At 41.1% G+C, this 11,842-nt stretch overlaps 2 protein-coding genes across 3 annotated transcripts; both read right to left on the reverse strand.

Annotated features, from left to right (window-relative positions):
* Nucleotides 1–2,962: 2,962 nt before the first annotated feature.
* LOC125541324 lies at nt 2,963–3,618 on the reverse strand. Its single transcript, XM_048704768.1, has one exon. The coding sequence runs from the start codon at nt 3,502–3,504 to the stop codon at nt 3,223–3,225; it is 282 nt and encodes a 93-aa protein (XP_048560725.1). The 5' UTR covers nt 3,505–3,618; the 3' UTR covers nt 2,963–3,222.
* A 1,969-nt stretch (nt 3,619–5,587) lies between these two features.
* On the reverse strand, nt 5,588–9,733 carry LOC125536492 (eukaryotic peptide chain release factor subunit 1-3). 2 transcript variants are annotated; one of them, XM_048699719.1, is made up of 3 exons: nt 9,632–9,733; nt 6,041–7,475; nt 5,588–5,944 (listed from the first exon to the last, which is right to left on the reverse strand). In XM_048699719.1, the coding sequence occupies exon 2, from the start codon at nt 7,443–7,445 to the stop codon at nt 6,132–6,134; it is 1,314 nt and encodes a 437-aa protein (XP_048555676.1). In that variant the 5' UTR covers nt 7,446–7,475; nt 9,632–9,733; the 3' UTR covers nt 5,588–5,944; nt 6,041–6,131. The 2 variants fall into 2 exon arrangements, with proteins under 2 accessions (XP_048555676.1, XP_048555677.1); XM_048699720.1 differs by having other exon boundaries at nt 6,037–7,475.
* Between the last annotated feature and the right edge of the window lie 2,109 nt (nt 9,734–11,842).

Consider the following 11,842-nt stretch of genomic DNA (forward strand, 5'->3'; position numbering starts at 1 on the left):
GCGGCCCCTGACTTCTCCTTCCTCAACGTCTTCTCCTTGTACGTGCTCACACAGATCGCACACATACAACACAAGCACGCACACACCCATCTTGTACACAAATATCACAAGCACGCACAATATGCATACGCACACAATCACAAATATGCACGTACCCATACAAGCTCAAGCACAGCATGCATGCACAGCAAGCAACAAACGACGTGTCATGGCTGTCACGTGAATGCATAATGTTACAGCAGGATTGCTTTCTCTAGTTTAGACACAAAGAGAGATGAGCACAGCGGGCTAGCTTGCTGACATCCTATCGCTATGTTTGGGGTTTGATTCCACACTATGTCACTATTTTATTTTGCCTCTATTTCTTTCTTCCACTCACAGACAAGTGGGGTCTGCGTCCATAGAGAAAAAAAAGAGAGCTGACAAGGCATCATTCAAACTGTTTGACCGGTCAACTCAAAAAAATACGAAGCTATATGAAGAGACGGTGACCGTATAATCATAACAACTCGTATTTAGTGACCGTATTGATCGTATTCTTAAGTACAGTGACCAAAAAGGGCGTACACGACAAGTTCAGTGACCACCGATGCATTTTACTCATCCTGAAATAAATCCAGGTTAAATGTGAGCACTAGGACTTAAACTCTGGTGAGCTGGGAATATCACTGTCCTCCTAACAATCCAACTATAGATTGGTTCGCTTTTTCATGATGTTCTAGTAGCATTGTGATGCAGCGCTAGTAGTGGATATTTCTGCATTCTCTATTCGTGTGTATGTCACGTGTGTCAGATCTGCAGATGGCGATACACATCCGGCGATTTATGTACCAAAGGCTCTGTGTCTTTGCCTCCCCTTTTTCTTCTCTTTTAGTAGGGAGCTTTAGTAGAGAGCGACTAACGGCCGATCGACTGAAAATATAATTTGAGCCAGTCAATTTTTCTTAGGCCAGAGAAAAATATATTTTGTTAACTTTCAGGGCCACCAAACGTCCAAATGTGCTGCCCAAAGCCCCAAACTCATGCGTACAGCAGCTAGCAAAGCATTCAGCCAAACCTGCCTGGGAGTGTTATCAACACCAAAGACTGCACGTTCATGGGCTATTTACTACAGTCCCATCCTATGACAATACAAAAAGGCAACATCGTCACTGAATTTTATTCTATTGAAAGTTTTGATCTCATGATAGATTACTCTTTTTGGATCAGAACAAAGTCAGGCCTTGGACAGAAGGCCACACACCAGGTTTTGACTATCCTATGCTACTAAACTAACATAAAAACTAAAACAAAAAAGGCTTTGTAAAGAGGAATAAATTAGAGGCAATGGTAATACTCTTTAAGAAGACAATAAAATGAAAACTAAAATAAAAAAACAATGAAAATTTTTGCACATAATTTACAAATAAATTGTGTTTTAAATAATATGCAATAATAAGCATATACTAGTGTAATTCTGCAATAATTTTTTTATAAGAAGGAATGAATTAAACACATTGGTATTGTCCTTCAAGAAGAAAAATGAAATAAAAACTCAAACAAAATCAAAATGTGAAGTTTTCTAAGGAATAGTGAATTAGTGGTGTTAGTAGTACCCTTTAAGAGGAAAGAAAATGAAGATAAAATAAATACTGACAATTATTTTACACAATTTACAAAAGAATTGCAATCTTTATAATATGCAAGAAGAAACATATAATAGTGGAACTGTCTCAAAAAAAGGTTCCTAAGAGGGAATGACTTGGTTGCATCGATATTACTCTTAAAGAAGAAGGACAATGAAATAAAAACTTAAACCAAATAAAATGAAGTTTTCGAAGGGAGAATGAATTAGTGGCATAAGTATCACCCTTTGATATGGTTAGAAATGAAATAAAAACTAAAATAAAATCAAAATATAAAGTTTTCTAAGGGAGAATCAACTAGTCGCATTGGTAGTACCCTCTAAGAAGAACAAAATGAAACACATTAAAACAAATAATGAACAAACTTGCACACAACATACACAGATATTGCGCGTTTTTATGATATGCAAAAATAAGCTTATAATAGTGGAATTTTCACAAAAACAAAATAATGATGTTTTCTAGGGAAGAATGAAACCCTTTAAGAAGAAAGAAAATAACATACTAAGACAAAACAAAATAACGAAGTTTTCTATGGACGAATGAAACCCTTTAAGAAAAAAATACAAAAACTAAAACTATAACAAAATAATGAAGTTTTCTATGTAAGAATGGAAACCTTTAAGAAGAAAGAACAAACAAAAATAAAATAAGGAAGTTTTCTAAGGGAAAATAAAACCCTTTAAGAAGAAAGAAAATTATAAAATAACTTGCACACAGTATGCCCTGAAATTGCACTTTTGTAATATGCAAAAAGAAAGCATATACGGTGCAATTTTAGCTCTCTACTATAATCTACACACATGGTGTATCATACTTGTGTGTATACTTACTTACAAACACAAAAATAAAAATAAGTTTTCCTAAGAAGAAATCAAGTATAGTGGCATTAGTACCACCCTTTAAGAAGAAAGGAATTTTAAACAATAATGATACAATTTGCACACAATTTACACCTGCTCGTCGGACGTCAGTAGGTACGTACGTACTGCGCCGCCGCAGACGGGTAAACGGCGATGAGCAGTTGAGCCTGCGGCGCTGCATGGGCATGCACGTAGAAGAAACAGAGCCCGAGTAACGTCGGCTCCAGCGATTCCACGGGTACAGGAGCAGTCCGCGGGGCAGTGTTTCATCAGAAAAAGAAGGGTCGATCCTTGCAACAAGAATTTCCTCTGCGTGGGCAGATCCTACGGGCGCCTGCAGTGTCCAAGATAACTCTGTTCGAATTCTGATCAACAGTGTCGGTAAATGCGAGAGACCAGCAGAGCCTGCATGCGCGAGGTGCACAAGCTATTTTCTGGCTTATGAAATCAGATACACACACAGTGATTGACGACTGAATCACCAATCCGTTGTTCTTTCATTTTATTTGACAAACATATTTATACACACATGTTTGAACGCACTGAAAAGCAATGACACACGGCAAATGTGTACGTTAAGACGCCCTTTGACGCTCGCCACACGAAATCACGAAATCCCCTCCTTACATGCCTAAAGGCAAAAACAATGAACAAAACCAATCCAACAGCTGTAATTAACAACTAAGCGAAAGCGCCTTGAGACTTTGAAAGGCACCGCCTGCGTGCGTACGTGCTCATTTCCAGCGATAAGCCGGCCCGGACACCACGGCGGCCGGCCGGGCGTGCTCCTCGGAAGGACGCACGTCGGCCGGCGCCTGGATAAACTCCGACCACGGGCCCTGGTAGCGGCTGGCGTCGGCGTCGGCCGCTCCGGCCGGCAGCTCCCGGTAGTCCATGAGGTGCCGCCTGCTGCCGCTGCCGCCGTGGGAGCTGCCGTCCGACGAGGCGCAGCGGTAGCTGTCCCTCCCGTGGCTCTTCCTGATCGCGTCGATCACGAACGGGATCAGCCCTTCCATCGCTCAAACAATACAAAAATACACTCTCCTTCCTTCTTCTTCTTCCTCCGGCTGCTGTTCCTGCGCTGGATATTCTCGTTTGAACTTGTTGTTAGCTTGTGCTTCTGTCACGTGGGAGACTGGGGGCCTATTTATGGAGCCCAGCGGCCGGGGCGCGCGCGTGCGTCTGATGGCTGGCGGCGGGCGAGCGAGCGCGGGCGGGATTATCTGGTCGCGGCCGCAGCTCCGCTTTCCCTTGCCGGTGTGCGTTTGACTGACGGCGATCCAGGAAGCTTCTTCCTTCCTCGTCTCCCTACCTCGTCGTGCTGGGTGGTTACTAGGTATTGTTCCGTTCCGACGCTTGTTTCTGACGACCCGGCGGTGTTCTCCGGAGTCTCGTTAAGTTTGCCAAATCGGGCACGACCTTGTAGCAGCACACCTATTTAGGCACGGGGTACGTAGTTGTCTATGTTGGACCGCTGTAAATAAAGCTTCTGTTATGGTCAATCATTTGATTGATCACGAAAGCAAAATGGGACTAGGTTACGTCAGCGAGCTAGCAAAATTGTAGAAGCGCACTCATATCCGGAAGAACCTAGTCAAATCACGGACATTCTTTTGACCTTCCCTCTTGCGTTAAACCTTCCCTGGCTGGTTTCCGATGAGACCAACTGCAGCTCTCCTGCGTGCGTTCAAGGATCACAGGTGCGACGCTCGGAGAGTCACGTACTAGATTCTATCCGCTCGGCTGCTTTCCCACTGTCGATTCTGCAGAAAATATCGGTCCACGCAAACCACGTGCACTACATGAGCCATAAATAATACTCCTATAGAAAATCTCAGCGACAAGCACGGTAAACACGTGGTTTTGAGAACATGGAAGGCCAGCTCGGGGAAAAGAATTATATGAGACCAGGTCTCACAGGCTAGCATATGAAACCCATCCTGATGGATGACACGTAGCATTTATAAATCATAAAGTATCTACCCCACCCTCTATTTGAAATCAGAGAAATGTCGCGTGTCATCCATCAGGATGGGTCTCACCTACTAGCCCGTGAAACCAGATCTCATACAATTTTTTTTCCCGCCCTGACGTGACAGCGTTACTTTTGACTTGCTCCGGCTCATTTTACCGGGCTTCTACCGGATACTGCTTTTTTTTAGGGAACGCCATCACGTCGGTTTATATTTCAAGGGTAAATAAAGATAAATCGTTTGAGAGTACATCTACAAAGAAATCCGAAGGCTCTAACTTCCTCCCTCCGGTCCTTTTTACTCCGCATATTATATTTGGGTCAAGTTAAACTTTGCAAAGTTTGACCAAATACATATTAAAAAATATTAATATCTATTATACCAAATATATATCACATGAAACTACATTTCGTAATGAATCTAACAAAATTGATTTGGCATTGTAAATGTTAATATTTTTTTCTATAAATTCGATCAAAATAGATATGCTTTGACTTCAGACAGAACTTATATGCGGACTAAAAAGGACCGGAGGGAGTCCAAACAATGGTTCGAGAGTTCTTCAAGTTCCTAGACAACACATCTGCTGCCATATTGACCTCCTTGGGACAATGATTAGAAACTATAGAAAAATAATAATGAGTTAAAAAGGAGCACTCTTCATAGATGGCTGCTGCAGGGCCCAGTGAATTCCCACCGTTCTGCATCACATCAATAACCTCCAAGCAATCTGCCTCTACATGAATTCTATTGCAACCCATCTCGTTAGCAAGAAGAAGACCCATCTCTCAGGCCTCAGGCCTCGGGCGAATGTGCCCGTGTCATCGCAAGATAGCTCGCTTCCTGAACCGCCCTCATAGTCATACCGGATACTGCTACTTACAGATTGAACCAGTCAGCACATCAAACATGGTTTCCACCAAAAATTCATAACAAAAAACCCCTTGGGTGGATCCAAGTTCAACCTTCTTTTGAAATGCAACCAAGGGTTGGTTGCAATTTGGGATAGATAAAATTATTCAACCAGGTTTTGAAAGATGCAACTGCACTGTGGAAGTGCAGGGCAGGGCAAAGACAAAACAATGTCAAGCAAATAAAAACTGGACCACCTACGGCACCAACAAGATAAATCACAGTAAGACGGGGGGAATATTTATAGCAAAACAATGTCTTCGTTGCAAAAACTGCAGGAGCAAGAGACTACTACAGTATTACACAATATTTATACGAGTTCATTCACGATGCTGAATATTAAAAGCAGACACTAGACTTCAGAACCCTAGATGCATGATAACAGACATCCGACACTACACAACGACTGAATATATAGAAGCACAAAGCGACAACTAAGCATAACGAGCTTTTAGTCCGGTTAACGTCTTGAAATGTTACTTCCATGATGATGATGATGGCATCTCAATCATCTGGTCATGAACTCCTTCGGCATAGTTTGAGGCTGGCCCATGCCCATCAATCTCTGGATCTGAAACCAAGGGGAGGAACAGTAAGACAAACCAAATATATTGTGAAACAAGAAAATTGTAAAGCTTTATAGTCAAGACGAGACGTGCATACATACAGCTGCCTTTGAAGTGTTCTTGCGTAAGTTGAGCGAAACCGAGCTGTGGCGTCCTTCCATGGGCCAGCACAATCATTTGATTAGCTGATTGCTAATCAGAGTCTTCATACAAACCTTCATCGTCTGAAACCTCGTCAAAAGACCGCATATCTAGCTGATAGCGCAGCAGACCACCAATGCCACCGAATCCTCTGCAGAACTGCGATCCCTCTTGTGACTTGTTAGTGACAAACTCAAGCGCACAGCCGAACTTCTTGTATTCATTAGCAAACCACTCCAACAGAGATATTTTTTCCTGAACTTCCAACTCGGCATTGGTCTCACTATCGCGGAAATTGCTCTGATCCGCTTCCTGCTCCTTGTTCAAATGTTTGACAATAATTTCCCCAGAGACACTGTGCTTCAGCGAATATCTGTTGATGTCAAGATTCTCCCACACTATCAGAGTCTCAACAGCACCCATTTCAAGAGCCTTTAGAGTGTCATCAACACCAAAGACATACTTCCCAGTATCTTGACTGATCTCTTCAAAGTACTTGCCAATTAACTTCTTCTCCTGTATGAACTTCACATTTGCTAGAATCTCAGCTGACAACTCAATAGCTTGGTTGAACCCATTCTCGCCGCCATAAGAAACATCAACCACATTAAGTATCTTGGCTTGAAGTCTCTGGTCAAACATATCAGATTGGCTCAGCTCTGTCTTGAAATCAGCAGAACCAGCAAGAATCAGTCCAGAAACATTAGGCTGACTTGTAGCTGGATTGATAAAAAACTGAGTAGCAAGCTCAGCAGTTTTTCGGACATAGTTATGACGTTTTTCCATCCGAAGACGAGCAAAACGTAGAGCTGACTGCCCTCCTCTACCATGCTTCTTTGGGAGATCAACAGTAAATTTGTGAAGCACTTCACGTGTATTTCCACTTAGTGTGCCAAAAAGTGTACCATTACCATCCATAACAATGAAGCCGAACTTGTCATCAGATTCCAACAGCTCATTTAAAGCCTCAGTGTGGAACTTGTTATCACAAAGGTAAAGTGAGACATTTATAGGCTTGAATGGCTCAAAATCAATAGTAACTTTCTTTTCCTTTCCATCATCAGTAACAATGGTTCCAGTGTAGAGAACCAAACCATTGGGAGGAACTCTGTTGTAAAGCTTCAGCCTCTGCTGAGCTGAGGTGATGGCACCCAAAACTGATTGACGATTGACTCTACTCTTGATGTTTGAAGCAGTACCATACTCGTCGCCTAACATCTTCGCCACTCGAGAAACCTGATCACGTGGAGGCATAATAAGAGAGATCATGCTTGTGCCATTGCCTCTAGCAGACTCCAGTGCCTTGATTAGCTTTTTAATCTTCCAGATTTCAATGTTCCTATCGGTTTCCTGGCTCTCAGACATCTTGATAGAGCCCGGCTAAGACTAGTTCACCTGTAGACAGCCACACACACACACACGAACAGAAATATGAGGGCCTTGGTAAAAAAAAACTTCCATGGGCCCAGTTGCCCCATAGAAACAATTGTTCATGAACTAAATGAAATAAGGGAATTCGTAAAATGTTCAGTGCAGATGCTGTAGGTATTTAATTGTTATTGCTAGCCCAAGTTGAGTTTGCAATATCCCAACTATGCCAGCAAGGTCCAAATTATAGTACAAATAAGAAACGACAGTCACAAGCACTTAATTACAAAAAATTGATCAAAGATAGTAGTAAGTGAAACTAATTTACAGGAAACATCATACTTTAAACACGGCACACAGGGAATGAAGCAAAACTAGTTTACTGGAAGCGGCAATACTTGAAACATAGCAAGCAATGTACAAAGCAGGGAAGTTCATCAAACAAAACAATTTCCCACAAGAAATTTGATATGTGAACAGAGTTGAGAATTCCATGTTAAGATATTTGACAAGACTTTGCAGCCAACATATAAAAAATTAATAAGCATATAAAGAAGAGCTATTGGTTGGTTGCACAGTGTTCAGCAAAGCATATGTGAACAGTATTCCTTCTATATTTGAAAAAAAAAAGTTCAAGCAGCTAGATAATTCCCATAATAACTGAAGAACATACAGAACCAAGCACAGTTGAGATCTGAAAAGTCATTCAGTAATAATAAAACTATGATGATACAAGGTAGAACATGCAACTACACGTATGAAATAAATGAAGAGCGGTCCTAGGATAATCTAGAAAAACTGGCTGCAGAACACAACAGTCAAAAATCTAAACAGTAGCAGTCATGTGTTGGACAACATAGTAAGCATAACTTAGTACTAAAACACATGGACTGCAGCCTTATATTTTATGACCAAGTGGTCTATAATGTAAATGATAGATCTGGTCAAGCAATATGGCATAGACTTTAGGTTATTGCAATTCCATTGACCTACTTAATACTTGATCTCTATAAACTAAGAGAATGAAGCACAATGTTGATCTTAAGTAGAAAAAAATGACAATCTTTCTAGCATATAAACGCTCGGTTCAATCCAACACAATCATCTTTAACAAAGTATTAATTAGGTTAGAGCTATTAGGTATGCAAACTCGAGAGTTGCCTCGGGCAGAGTTGAGGATGCCAGTAACGTTACAACCCAATTAGTAGATGGCATGGTCTTCTTCATCTTTATTACCAAACTCTCTTTCTCTTCATAAGCAGATCAGGAGAAGCACTCTGGAACAAGGAGAAACCTTGCGTTTCTTTCTAATCAAAACCGCAGATAATTAGTCATAATTTAACTTGCAGTGGAACTGTGCAACCAAGAGTGAATCCTGGAGTGGGAAGCTGGGTCGGGGTGTGGAGACAAGGATAAGAGCAGATCGTCCATGGGCGCGAAAGAAGGGGACGTGCGTGGACTGGGGAGAACTTGGGTGGATTCCATACAAGGTAAGCAATGATCTTGATGTGCTGAAATCCACTGGTAGAGTTTAAGATAACTCCAGGGAATCCTCACCCAAGCTATTGCAACAACACACTATTAAGTTTTACAAAGCTGAAGCATTATAAGTTGGCACGCATATATGTGAAAAGAAACACAAACAATTTGGATGCACCCAAAAGCAAGACGAGCAGCTCCTACCCGTTAGTAAAATTGCACACTAACTAACATCGTGGGCACTAACAGGAAGGCCCTCCGGACAAGTGGAATCGAAATAAACGCAACTCATATATACTCGAAAAAGAAGAAGCATCATCATCTAAGCCCGCATGTATTTAGTACTCTGCCCCAACATCCTAACTCTTCTTCCGTACATCCAAACGAATCAATCAATCCATGCACTCAGCACGCAATCTCCAAACGGAACACGGATCGATCGCCTCGCACCGAAGAACCCGCGGATGAAAACCGCGCAAAATCGCAGAAAAACATCCGGCCAGCGCGCTCGCCTCGCGCAGATCCCGAAAATCGCAAGACAGCACAATCACCGCGTGAGCTAGAGAAGTATCGGTAAACGAAACCCCCCGGAAATTAACGAATAACAGGACGCAAATCGGACCAGAACACGTCGCACCACGAGAACTACGGATTGAGCACCAAATCGCGACGAAATCTAGCGGGATCGGGTTAGGGTTCGTTACCTAGGGGAAGGGGTTGGGGCGGAGGGAGGGGTGGGGAGTGCCGACTTCACGCGCGGCTGGCTGGGTGGGGAATCCTCTCCTCTCTCTGGCTGTCGGCTGCTTGGGAATATAGAGCGATAATAGTTTCCGCGGTGTTATTATACCACCTGGTGAGAGAGCTCGGCATCGGCCCGCCGCAGCCAGCTCGCGGCAGGATGGGCCGTTTAGCCCATCATCCTGGGAGGCCCGTTTCTTGTCAGACGATCGATGCTCAGCCTGCTGGGCCGGTGGCTGGTTAACCTTCTCGGGTCGTGGGCCTAACAAAAAAATCTATGGCCGCGCTTTGGGAGCGAACACGGTGACAAAACGCGCGGGAGCAATATCTTGCATTAAGCGACATGGTAGCTTCTCCCACATTGACCTCTAAAGTAACGGGTTGACCCCTAGATCTCCTTGTTCCTTCGTTGTGCTGCTAGCCAGTAATCTCACGCGATTCACTTTAGATTAGTAGGCCGCGAACAACTTGTAGTAAAAAAAACAGATTTCCACAAAGTTTTTGGGGGTTTTTTCACCGGTTTTTCTTTGTTTCTTTTTTCATTTTACTGGTTTTTTATTAATTTTCTTCTTTATTAGTTTTCAATGGTTTTTCTCTTTTCTTTCTTTTTTCTTCGGTATTCATTGTTTCTTCCTTTTTTAATCTGTTTTCCTTTTGATTTCCCTCGGGTTTTCACTGTTTTCCCGTATACTTTTTAGAATATTTATAATACATTTTTTAAATATATATTCCATATTTTAAATACAAAATTAAAAAAATAATACATGGTCAACATTTTTCCTATACACATATTATTACTTTTTTTCATTTCCTTGATTAACATTTTTCGAATAATATATTACATTTTTTAATATATGTTTTACATATTTTTAAAATAAATCAATGCTTTATTAACATTTTCAAATAAAAGATTAAAGTTTTTTAATACATCATCGACAATTTTATACACATTTAAATTTTATCCAAATGCTTGATTAACATTTTTCATATACTTGTTCAACATTTTTCAAATGCTTGACTAACATTTTTATATGCATGATCAAAATAACTCAGCATTTTTTAATAAATGATCAACATTTTTTTCTATTCGTATTTAATATTTTTTAAATGCTTGATTAACATTTTTCAAATACATGTTCAACATGATATCAAATACTTGATTAACATCTTTTTAAATACATGATCAAATTTTTTCATCATTTTTTAATACTTAGTCAACATTTTTTCTATAGATATTTAACATTTTCAAATGCTTTATTAACATTTTTCCAAATGCCTCATCAACATTTTATAAATGTTTTGTAGAATACTTTTGTAATATAGAATATCTAGAAATATAAATAAATTATAAGAAAACAAGAAATATTTTCTCTACTACTTAAAAGGAACGCAAGGTTCCCATTTCACCCCTTTTTCATCCAACCTTTCTTATTATATACGCCCCCCTCTTTCCTTGTCTTTAATTTTTTTTCTCCCATTTCTGATTTTTCTCCCATGAAATTTCCCTAAAATGGAATCAATTCTCTCATGTTTTATTAACTTTGTCTACTATGAGAAAAGAATGCAAGGTTCTCATTCACCTCTCTTTCGTCCAACCTTACTTATATACATCCCCCTCTTTCCTTCTTATCTTTGATTTTTCTCTCATCTTTGATTTTTCTCCCGTCGATTTTTCCCTAAAATGAAATCAATTCTCTCATGTTTAATTAACTTACCAAAGTAAGAACATATTTTCTTTGGTACGTCATTAAATTCTTACGAAATAAGTGCTTAACAAAAAAATTGGTAGGTAAATCGTGGCTGCGCATTAATATAACAATAAACATGCAGTCACGGGCTAATCTATTAGAATGTTTATACTCCCGTTGCAACGCACGCGTAATTATATAGTAAAAAGAAAAAATGAGAGTAGCTGGTCAGCTGCATAATGGGTTGGCCTAATATGGAGTTCGCCTTCAGCGAGAATTCCTCTCATCTCGCTGTAGGCGACAGATATCAGCACCCTGACAAACGGGCACCGGTACGCGGTTACGCTGACGATATGGCCTTCCGTTCCCGTCACCCGCGTCTCTTTCTCCACGTCAGGAATCATCGTCTCCTCCCACCCCACGGATTGCTGCCCGGTGACCGACTGACCGGTGAGGTCGCCAAGCACCTCCACCACGACCCTGAGCTCG

Source organism: Triticum urartu, chromosome 2 (genome assembly GCF_003073215.2).
Source record: "Triticum urartu cultivar G1812 chromosome 2, Tu2.1, whole genome shotgun sequence".
Taxonomy (NCBI): domain Eukaryota; kingdom Viridiplantae; phylum Streptophyta; class Magnoliopsida; order Poales; family Poaceae; genus Triticum; species Triticum urartu.

Bases quoted from the DNA above. Each gene is read 5' to 3' on its own strand.
- LOC125536492 (XM_048699719.1), bottom strand. From the start codon at position 7,445: ATGTCTGAGAGCCAGGAAACCGATAGGAACATTGAAATCTGGAAGATT.
- LOC125541324 (XM_048704768.1), bottom strand. From the start codon at position 3,504: ATGGAAGGGCTGATCCCGTTCGTGATCGACGCGATCAGGAAGAGCCAC.